General features: G+C 36.7%; 1 protein-coding gene across 3 annotated transcripts in view; it reads right to left on the minus strand.

Moving 5' to 3' along the window:
* samd12 (sterile alpha motif domain containing 12) overlaps positions 1-12008 on the minus strand; it is a 101317-nt gene that overhangs the window by 74888 nt on the left and 14421 nt on the right. For all 3 annotated transcript variants that reach the window (XR_007829833.1, XR_007829832.1, XM_051136918.1), the window contains exons 2-3: positions 10006-10196; positions 4897-5026 (exon numbers count right to left, since the gene is read on the minus strand). Coding sequence is in view for 1 of the 3 variants with exons in the window: in XM_051136918.1 (XP_050992875.1) it covers positions 4897-5026; positions 10006-10196 (321 nt within the window). In the remaining 2 variants the exon portion in view is untranslated. The remainder of the gene's footprint in view (positions 1-4896; positions 5027-10005; positions 10197-12008) is intronic.

The raw sequence follows: 12008 nt of genomic DNA on the forward strand, positions 1-12008 counted from the left end.
CTTACTAGGAACATCCCAGCTGGATTCATTTATCCTGTCAACAGAAGATCTGTCAAACTTTCCTTTCTTTCCTGTAAAATCACAGAGAATGATCCAACGATCATGAAACAGGAGGATTTAGGCCTAGAGTATGATCTGATGATGCTGCCAATTCCCACACCAGACCGAACAGTGGCATTTTTCATAATTGCTGTGAAACATGATTCAAAAATGGACACTTGGGTTACAGTCACACCATACGTCAAAGCACCCAATTCAGATTTTGTTGCTTGAATCACATATTTTATATTCCTAATAAATTTACTCACCCCAGTGCCATCCAAGATGTTCATGGCTTTCTTTCTTTTTTCAGTCAAAAGTAAATGAAGGTTTTTGAGGAAAGCTTTCCAGGATTTTTCTCCATAGTGGACTTCAATGGGGATCAGCAGATTGAAGGTTTCAGTGCAACTTCAAATGGCTCTACACGATTTATATACTTTTTAACCACAAATGCTCATCTTGCAACAGCTCTGCCATACGCGTCTTTGACTTCAAGCATTACGCAATCACGTTGGAAAGGTCACGCGTTGTTAATACAGGTAGGGCATGCCGAAGAACTTCATTTTATGTCCTTCTCCAACTTCAAATTCATCCAACATTGTTGTTTTAGCTTTTTGTTTTTTTTTTTTTTTTTTTTATAAAAGGCATTTGACTTTCTTTGCATGTTTGCTTTGTAAACACTGCCAAAGGTCACATGTGACCTTTCCAACGTGACTACGTAATACATGAAGTTGAGCTAGTGCAAGATAAGCATTTGTGGTTAAAATGTGTATATATATATACATATATATATACATATACATACATATACATATACATATATATATATATATATATATATATATATATATACACACTGGGTAAGGAAAGTATTCAGACCCCCTTAAATTTTTCACTCTTTGTTATATTGCAGCCATTTGCTAAACTCATTTAAGTTCATTTTTTTTCCTCATTAATGTACACACAGCACCCCATATTGACAGAAAAACACAGAATTGTTGACATTTTTGCAGATTTATTAAAAAAGAAAAACTGAAATATCACATGGTCCTAAGTATTCAGAACCTTTGCTCAATATTTAGTAGAGGCACCCTTTTGATCTAATACAGCCATGAGTCTTTTTGGGAAAGATGCAACAAGTTTTTCACACCTGGATTTGGGGATCCTCTGCCATTCCTCCTTGCAGATCCTCTCCAGTTCTGTCAGGTTGGATGGTAAACGTTGGTGGACAGCCATTTTTAGGTCTCTCCAGAGATGCTCAATTGGGTTTAAGTCAGGGCTCTGGCTGGGCCATTCAAGAACAGTCACAGAGTTGTTGTGAAGCCACTCCTTCGTTATTTTAGCTGTGTGCTTAGGTTCATTGTCTTGTTGGAAGGTAAACCTTCGGCCCAGTCTGAGGTCCTGAGCACTCTGGAGAAAGTTTTAGTCCAGGATATCCCTGTACTTGGCCGCATTCATCTTTCCCTCGATTGCAACCAGTTGTTCTGTCCCTGCAGCTGAAAAACACCCCCACAGCATGATGCTGCCACCACCATGCTTCACTGTTGGGACTGTATTGGACAGGTGATGAGCAGTGCCTGGTTTTCTCCACACATACCACTTAGAATTAAGGCCAAAAAGCTCTATCTTGGTCTCATCAAACCAGATAATCTTATTTCTCACCATCTTGGAGTCCTTCAGGTGTTTTTTAGCAAACTCCATGTGGAGAGGCTTCCATCGGGCCACTCTGCCATAAAGCCCCGACTGGTGGAGGGCTGCAGTGATGGTTGACTTTCTACAACTTTCTCCCATCTCCCGACTGCATCTCTGGAGCTCAGCCACAGTGATCTTTGGGTTCTTCTTTACCTCTCTCACCAAGGCTCTTCTCCCCCGATAGCTCAGTTTGGCCGGACGGCCAGCTCTAGGAAGTGTTCTGGTCGTCCCGAACGTCTTCCATTTAAGGATTTTGGAGGCCACTGTGCTCTTAGGAACCTTAAGTGCAGCAGAAATTTTTTGTAACCTTGGCCAGATCTGTGCCTTGCCACAATTCTGTCTCTGAGCTCTTCAGGCAGTTCCTTTGACCTCATGATTCTCATTTGGTGTGTGTGGCTTTCCTAATCAAGTCCAGTCAGTATAATCAAACACAGTTGGACTCAAATGAAGGTGTAGAACCATCTCAAGGATGATCAGAAGAAATGGACAGTACCTGAGTTAAATATATGAGTGTCACAGCAAAGGGTCTGAATACTTAGGACCATGCGATATTTCAGTTTTTCTTTTTTAATAAATCTGCAAAAATGTCAACAATTCTGTGTTTTTCTGTCAATATGGGGTGCTGTGTGTACATTCATGAGGAAAAAAATGAACTTAAATGATTTTAGCAAATGGCTGCAATATAACAAAGAGTGAAAAATTTAAGGGGGTCTGAATACTTTCCGTACCCACTGTATATATATAGATATAGATATAGATATAGATATAGATATATATGTATATAGATATAGATATATAGATAGATATTTTAATAATTAATTTTGCTTAATGTATTAGTAAAATAAAATTCTTAAATATTAATGACTAATCCCTTGCCATCACACCACAGTCCATCATATTTTTTACAGTAAAGCAAGGGCACAATTAATAAACTGCTTTAAAAACAAACAACAAAATTAACTGCAATAATTCTAACCTGGCTGTTCCAACTTATACGCTGTAGTGCAAAAAATAAAATAAAAACATTAAATTTCATAATATCCATTATTTGTTCAATTTCGAAAAAGGCCTAGATTGTAATAGAAAATGCCATGTTTTTTGCTATTTGCACTATCATCCAATAAAACAGATCCACAGCTTTATAATAGACCTTGTGTACATATAAGAGTGATTCGTTTAGGGGAGAAAAAAAACACTTTGGCAAAATGCTCACTACAGTTTATGAATGAATATCTCATTTTACTGTCCAATTAGCCATGTCTAACAACAGCTGGTTACTTAACAGACATTAATTGTGGTGTTATATAGTGTTGTGTTTTCTTAACCCTACTGTGCTGCGGCCCATGGGATTGATGTCTATTTGAAATCCAGCCCAGAGTTTCATTGTATCTGACAGAGCAGCTCTGGTTCAGTCATTCTCTCTTATCTTCCTGGCTGTATATTACACAGAATGAGTGCACCTTCTCCCCTGATTACACCTACGCTATCAAAAATATGTGCTTAACTCATTTACCAAAGCACTCGCTGCCTCTGTCTTTGTAATTACTGCAGATTAGGGACTAATATCTAATTATGCCTTAATATGCTTTAATGCATTTTTAATGACAGCTCGGTGTTCCAGTCAAACTCTCAGAGCGATTTGGGAGATGTGTCGAAGCGGTGAGGGAGAATCTCAACAGTCGTATGTTGGCGATGGAAAGATTTATCTTACTATGCTCTGGTTCAAACGGAAACAAACCGACACTTAGTAGTAAGTAATTAGGTAACTTAATAGTCAGTAATTTCATGCTTTCTCAGAGCTGTATTTGAAGCTGCCTGGTTAGATGAAAAGCATGTAGAGCTGAATGAAAGCAGTTGTGAATTCTTGAAAAATCCTCTGAATTTCAGAATGAATGGACTGTAAAAATGTGATCTGATGAAGACATAATGATCAATCAATACTAGTTATAGAAGCTTCACTGTATAACTCTACATCCATGTTAGATGATAATGCCAGACACATAGAATTCAACTGATGTGCAAATGATCAAATGATCAGCATCTCGCATATACATGCTTTGGTACGGAAGGAAACCACACAAGCAAGTTTGTTTTTAACACTGTGTCTTGTGATTTGGCACTGATCCATCTTGGTTTACTGTAACGAAATGTGTTACGCTATGCATGGTATGACCAGAGATGGATGCAAATTGCATTGTTTCTCTAATTGGTAGGCCCTGATGTTTATGAACTGATTCCTGTTAATTAATACCGGATCGTCAAATCGAGCAGCTTGCATATTTTCTGCATAAATTATGGCTAATTGGATCACGCATCACCCTAATGCAAATCGCATTCTCAATCCTTCCAGTCAAACGGGAAGAATTCAGAATGGACATAACATTGCTTTAGTTAGCATTACTCATGACAACTGAGATCAGTTGGCCAAATCATGATAAATCACCACAAGAGCTTTTCATCAAGGGACATTTACAGGACGACTGCTCTTGATTAAAGGACTTCAGTTCACCAGCACTGTGTGATTACACTACTGCAAAGAAAGCCATGATTATAAACAAAGCAGAGCGAATCAGTCCATGATCTATTTGATTTCAATTTTTGATTTGTCTGCACTGTATCGCCCACTTTAATAAGAATGACATCTTGGGACTAAAAGACTATTGATCCTGATTTCCAACTACAAATTTTAGCTACCTAAAACATTTGTATTTTATAGAATTAAAAAATAGCAAATGTTATATAATATAATATCAGGCTGTGGTAGTAAATACCTCAAAAAAGTCTAACATATTGGATTTTGATGCCTGCACAATGCAAGCAATTCATCTCTATAACACTTCTTGAAGTAGGAACACATTAAAGCAAAATACAACATGAAGAACCGTGGTACAGTCATCCATCACTACAAGTTAGGTCACACAACATTAAAAAGACACACACACATACATCAATTCCCCCGACATGCATATTCAACTACACAGGAACCCCTGCTGAGCTAATAAACATCAGAATGCAATCAACTCGGCTGAGCCGGTAGCAATTAATGGCAGTGCTATTATGAATTCCTTAATGTAAGTGGAATGCGTGCCTAAGCATTGGACGTTTGCACTGGGTATTTGACCTTGGACAAGATCACTGTAAGACTGACAGGGTGCCTGTGTTTACCTGTGATGTCGTGCTGCTTGAAAGAGTCACTGTAGACTTGGTGTTGATTGGGACAGTGTTTCTTCAGCCATTTACACACGTCCTGCTGGCTCCACAGCGCCACTGGTTTGGACAGCTTCACAATTCCCGGCTGGGCAAGAAAAAAAAATTACAGAAGGTAAATGCAGAGTTTTTTTTTCCCTCTTAGTTAGACCTTTGTTCATCTCCGGAACACAAATTAAGATATTTCTGATGAACTCCGAGAGCTTTCTGACCCTGCATAGGCAACAATGCAACTGACACATTCAAGGCCCAGAAAGGTAGTACTGACATCATTAAAATAGTCCATGTGACATCAGTGGTTCAACCATAATATTATGAAGCTAAGAGAGTACTTTACATGCACAAAGAAAACGAAAAAAAAAAAAAAACACTATTCAACAATTTCAACTTAATTTTTGTCAGAACGTATGACTGATTCTTAATTTTTAATTATTTTTAAATTAGTCTTGAAACCTTGAAAACGTAACTACAACATGATTCAAGTAACGTTTCCTTTATTAACCCTCTAGTTAAAGAAAATTCTATTTCAAGTGCACCACACATGTTGTCAACATTATGTAAATGTTAAACAAATCACTTGATAAATATCTTTGCAGAAAAGATGCAGGAACTACAACTACATCTTGTACAAACCCACCTTATGCATATTATATGTTAAGAAATAATGCAAGGAAAATGCTTTAAAAAAAAAACCTTAAAAGTCAAGGTAATTAAAATTCAAAACGACTGTAACACCAGTAGACAATCATTAACAATAAATGTTCTGTAAAAACAATGAACAGCAGCTTTTAACCTGTCACCATGATGCAAACATAAAGTATCAGACATACAGTAGTAGTTATTCACGTTTTTTATTCGATTATGCTGCTTTTCCGTTGTTTTCGTCTATGTAAAATGGACGCGTTTGACTGTTGCACTCGCGTCTCTTGCAGTGTCTCATGCATGAAACACCATTCTAAAGCTCAAGTTAAAAGAAGTTCACTCCCATCTTCTTGCATGTTTTTCTTATTCCACTGCACTGCATCTTTGTCAACACAAAAGCGCATTCTGTGTGAATGGCGCCTATAGCCATATGAGCACGTCACATGCGAGCGGTTAATCGTGTGCACCGACATGCGGTTGGATCATTCCTTTTGCTTTACTGTTATCATTGGCATATTGTCAAAGTGTCTAATTCTAACGTTCGCTATTTCTGCTTAAAATCATGATTTTTGGGTGAACTAATCCTTTAACCCGACTTTATTCTTTCTGTGGAAATTAGTAATGTATCGGTTGTTCTTTTCCACAAAATTACAACAAAGAAGGATTCAAGCATTCAGGCATTCAAGTCTTTTGAGTGAGGAATACAAACTGAAATTGGGGAAACTGAAGTGGTTATTCAAAAAAAATATTCATTATAGTTCATTTCAATAAACTGGTGAACCACTTCACAAAATAAGCCTGAATGATTCATTTATTGTACAAATGATCTGGTTCTTAAGTTCAACTTAATGATAATCAGTGAATAAATTTCACTTGAAACTCACATAAAGCAGTCGCATTATTTCATTAAACTTGGAAAAATATGCACCACTTTTATTTGTGACCTTTTTAAGGCTTTAATGCTTCAGTTCCCATTTGTTATAATTGCACTAAAAATAGCAGCAGACACATCCCTAAATGTGTTCCACAAGAAGTCATACGGGTTTGGAACGACACGAGGGCGAATAAATAATAACAAAATGCCATTTTTGGGGGAACTGTCCCTTTAATGACTGCCTCCTGTTTGAATGCCACTACTTGCCATTTGAGTACGGTGTGAGCTGAATTCAGAGCGTCTAGAAAAAGGGCCATTGTGACAGCGCTGTTGAGAGCTGAAGTGTAAGCTACCTTTAGGAAGCAGGCTAATTCAGCAGCGACAGAGCTCAGGCAAACAAACAGACGCTGAGTCAGTAGAAACAACCTCCAGTGGGGCGAGAGTCACAGCCCAACTAAAAACAGCACCGAGCTAATTAACCCAAGATATCTGCCACTGAGCTGCGAAGGCAGGCCCGCGGAGCTGCGATCGCTGACAGAGTCTTACAAAAGGATTGATGAGGTTTAATATATAAAGGTGCATTACACCGCATTGTAAGTGCAGTACGAGTGGAGATACCGTCCCGAGCTCCATCTCACGTAGGACTTGAGGAACTTCCAAGGACGGAGTCACCAATTCTAAAGTTCCTGCAGGTAGGAGACAAGTGGGAATGACTTTGTAGGTGGATTCCCAGCCAATTAAAAGGAGACGAGTGACAGATGAGATATTGAGGGGAGGAAAAGTGAGCTTTTAAATTATAACACACACGCACACAAACACAATGTCACAGTCATTCTGTCCTTGGTATAATTAGACAATTCAAGAATTTTCATGTTACTATAGCAACAAAGCATGATGACTTGAAGATATGAATACATAACTGCACTAAAATCATCATCGACGACAATAGGAGTCAGAACTCATATTAGAGGCATTGTAGGCTTATGATTTGAAGGGTTGATCGATATAAACAATATTTGTTTTTAAAGATGAAGGAGAAAAATGTATGGCTTCAGTGAAAATGACAATTTTTTTTTATTAATGCATTTTATAGTTTGATGGATTGACGATTTGATTAACTTGTCTATTTCTCAAATATATGGCTCTAGAGTTTATATATGATTCGCTATAAATTTAACTGAAGTTTAATAAGCCAGATGGACAGCTTAAATCAGAGCAACAAAGCAGACTTTGTGCATTAGAGCACCATCTTGTGGTGAATAGGTTAACTATAAAAAATAGTTGTGATGCCTGTGAGTTCAATGTATGCAGTGAGAAAATATTCTAGCTTTTGTTCACACTGGCCTATGTAAAACGTCATAAATTTAGCTTCTCTTATCTGAAGGTTTAACTCTGCATTACTTATTAAATGATAATAATAGAAACTTTAAAAAAGGGGCATTATATTTCATTCCAAACAAGTCTATTTTTGGAAAAACTGACAAAATCTTAATCCACCGTTTTCTGTGAATGTGCAAGGCTTCCAGTTCATTAGCTGCTGTAGGGAAATAATGAGAAGAATAACAAAGTGCAGTAAATGGTAAAACTTTTCACTACAAAAAAGCGTTTTCATAATTAAGATAATACAATAAAATAATATGCTAAGACACACCATTTTGCAATATCAACTGTTTTGTACTGTTAAAAATATCTGCAAGCAAATGACACCGGAAGCCACACCCATTCAATTTTCAAATGGCCTTGCCCACTCTTACTGGAAAAATAAGGTAGATAGATCAATTAATAAATCAGTTGTCAGATGTCTGATAAGTCCTGTCCTGCTGGATTGCAGAAAGTCACAATTTACATGGGTCTCAAAGAAACAAACAAAACCAAGTTTTTCTTACAATATGGCAAATCATTAAATATAAGCTAATTTAACAAAAACTGAAAGAAGCTTTTGAACAAATTAAGTCAATGAATTCCACATTCTGTCAGTGCTTCATTCGGGCTTGGCAACAAAAACAGTGCTTTGGTAGACGAACCCTGTGCATTTCTATAATTTGATACGATTTTAATATAATGTATTTTACAGTCACCAACACTACAACAATAGTGTAAATTATGGGATATATTCATTAGTGATGTTCAAAAAGACAATTCAAAAATTTGCTGTAAATTTTTTTTAAATTAAATTACATATATTCAGGAAGGATGTATTTTGATCAAGAATGCAAATTGATCAAAACCGGCAGTGACATTTTTATTAAAAATAAAATAAAATAATTTTACAAAATATTTCCATTTCAAGGAATCCAGAAAAAAACATTATGTAAATAATAATCGAAAATTGATAAGAATAGTTTCTTGAGCATAAAATCAGCATATATAAAAGAATTTCTGAAGGATCATGTGACACTGAAGGCTGAAATATGGCTGCTGAAAATTCAGCTTTGCCAAAGGAAAAAATAACATTTTAAAATATATTAAAATAGAAAATGTATTTTAAATTGCAATACTATTTCACAATATTACATTACTGTAGTTTTGGGCAAATAAATGCAGCTTTGGTGAGCATAAGAGAGTTCTTCTAAAAAAATCTTACAGACCTCAAACTTTTAAAGGAAAAGTCCACTTCCAGAACAAAAATTTACAGATAATTTACTCACCCCTTTGTCATCCATGTTCGTGTCTTTCTTTCTTCAGTCATATAGAAATTGTTTCTTGAAGAAAACATTTCAGAATCCTTCTCCATACAGTGGACTTCTATGGTGCCCGAGAGTTTAAAACTTCCAAAATGCAGTTTAAATGCAGCTTTAAAGGGCTCTTATATAGCGAAACGATCAGTTATTTTCCAAAAAAAAAAAAAAATTACAATTTATATACTTTTTAGTATATAAGACATCTTGTCTATTCTCTGTGACATGCATGCAAACTCTGTGTATTTCGGATCAATACAGTTAGGGTAGGTTGAAAAACTCCCATCTCATTTTCTCCTGTTTTATCTTTTTTGTAAAGGTTATTTGATCGTCTTTGCATGTTCACTTTAAACACTGGGTCGGTACTTCTGCAGCGATGTAGGACAATTTTGAAGTTGGAGGAGAAAATGAGATAGGAGTTTTTCAACATACCCTAACTGTATTGACCCAGATTACACAGAGTTTGCATGTGCATCGTAGAGAATAGACAAGACAACATTTGAGAAGTAAATAGTTATTGTATTATTTTTTTTTAAAGAAAATAACTGATCGTTATCACTAGATAAGACCCCTCTTCCTCGGCTGGGATCATTTAGAGCCCTTTGAAGGTGCACTGAAACTGCATTTTGGAAGTTCAAACAAAGGGGCACCAGAGAAGTCCACTATATGGAGAAAAATTCTACAATGTTTTCCTCAAGAAACAATTTCTTTACGACTGAAGAAAGAAAGACATGAACATCTTGGTTGACAAGGGGGTGAGTAAAATATCTGTTAATTTTTATTCTGGAAGTGAACTTCTCCTTTAAGCGGTAGTGTAATTATAGATGTCATTAGCGTTTGAGTTCACGTTAATAGTCTTGAATCTATTCTCACCCTGGAGAGCTCCGACTCTGAGACAGAGCGCTGAGGTGGAGACCGTCGCTGGAAACCAGGACTCTGGTCCTGAAAGCCTGGGCTGTCATCATCCAGTCCATGATCAACAGACACTTCCTCCAGGTGTGAGGTCACATCTTCTGTGCACACCTGATGGTCGATGCCATTCTGGGTCAGATTGCAGTGAACAGCTGTAGAAATCAACAAGTTCAAGACTGGTTAGTGACCATTAATGACCATAAGGTGGAGCCATTGTGTGTGGATGTAAACCTACAGTAACTAAATGCTCTTTCCAAAATATATAAGAAAAAAGACAGAAAAAACACAGTAATTCAGTTTTACAGAAAGCATCTTGGAGGTGAAGTGTGTAATGTTTACTGTATATGTAGAGTATTTTAACAATCATAAATTAATAATTAATAAACTTAAGTTTCAGGCAGGACTATCTGTCTGCCTGTCCGAGCAATGGCAGATCAAGTGTTCAGAAAATGCTCCTCATATGACACTTAATTTTTTCTTTTGTATTATGTAACGCAAAACAAAATTTGAAATGGCAAAACTGACATTTTCCCAGGTCTCTGAAGAATATAAAGCATGAACGTCAGCATTTAAAGCACTCTTTATAAGACATATTTTTCACATTGTCCTCTAGATGGCATGAGACGGCAAAATTACGCATCTGCCAAAGTCTGATAGACACCGCAGCATTTCTATAATGCTGCCTGATTGAAATAAGATATGTCTCACGCACTTTTGAGGACAAACCATAATGTTAATAGACACAGAATATCAAAAACTAGGGCTTTGATATTTCTCAGAAAGAACAGAATCATTTGGTTAATGCTTACAGACCATGTAGTAAATATTTCAGGTATAATAATATTAGTAATGAAAGAAAATTATAGTAATTCTATTAAAACTCAGTCTTAAAAGCTGATCCTTGCACAGCACATTTTAAGCTTTTTCTGTCTGTCGTTGTGACAAACTGCTGAGCGTTAAAGAGTAAAACACTTGAACAAATCCGTCTGTCATGTTATCTGGAGTGAATTGAGGCCAAGCAGATGAGAGCCAGACGAAGCTTGTTCTGGCAGAAATTACACAAAGCTGAAGACTGAATTAAAAGCCCAAAATAAAACTGCTGCCTGATAGCGTGGAAACATAGGGTGGTTAATGACTAACCACAGATCTCGAAGACAACAATATGTGATTAAATTCAGAGCACATGAGACTAGAAAAATCAGCATATATGCCAACTGCTTATTGGTTAATAATTCAATAATTTCCATCCCATCTGTTTGCAAACAATAATCAAGTAGCTTACAACAGAACATTTAACATCCAAAGGGGGGGAAATTCTTTTATTCAAGGGATTGTTCAACCAGAAATTTTAATTATGTCATTGTTTATTCAACCTTTTTCAAACAGGCATGAATCTTTTTTTTCTGTGGAACACAAAAGGAGATGTTAAGCAGGGCGTCTAAGCTGCTCTTTTCCATACAATAAAAGTAAATGGTGCTAGTGCTGTGTTTAACTAAAAATATGCATTAATCAAACTACAGCAAGAACAGTTTTTTATGCAAATTAGATTGTATAATTAAAAAATTTAACTCAAAAACAGAATGATCTGACCTTTGTGAAATTATGCAACATCAGGGATGCCCAAACTCGATGTCCTGCAGAGTTTAGCTCCAACCCCAGTTAAACACACCTGAACCAGCTAATCAAGCTCTTACTAGGCATACTAGAAACTTCCCAGCAGGTGTGTTGAGGCAAGTTGGAGCTAAACTCAGCAGGACACCGGCCCTCCAGGACCGAGTTTGGGCACCCCTGACCTACATAAAACATTTGGCCAAAACACAAACAGCAGCCAGGCTAAATAAGACGCAAATTCACACTCTGACAGCAGGTGGTGCTTATGGAACAGCAGTGATACAGCATTTCCTTGGTAACCCACTGTAAACAAAATTCATATGCATTATACAGAGGTAAGATAAAAAGAAAAA

The sequence above is a fragment of the Labeo rohita genome, chromosome 19, assembly GCF_022985175.1.
Source record: "Labeo rohita strain BAU-BD-2019 chromosome 19, IGBB_LRoh.1.0, whole genome shotgun sequence".
Taxonomy (NCBI): Eukaryota; Metazoa; Chordata; class Actinopteri; order Cypriniformes; family Cyprinidae; genus Labeo; species Labeo rohita.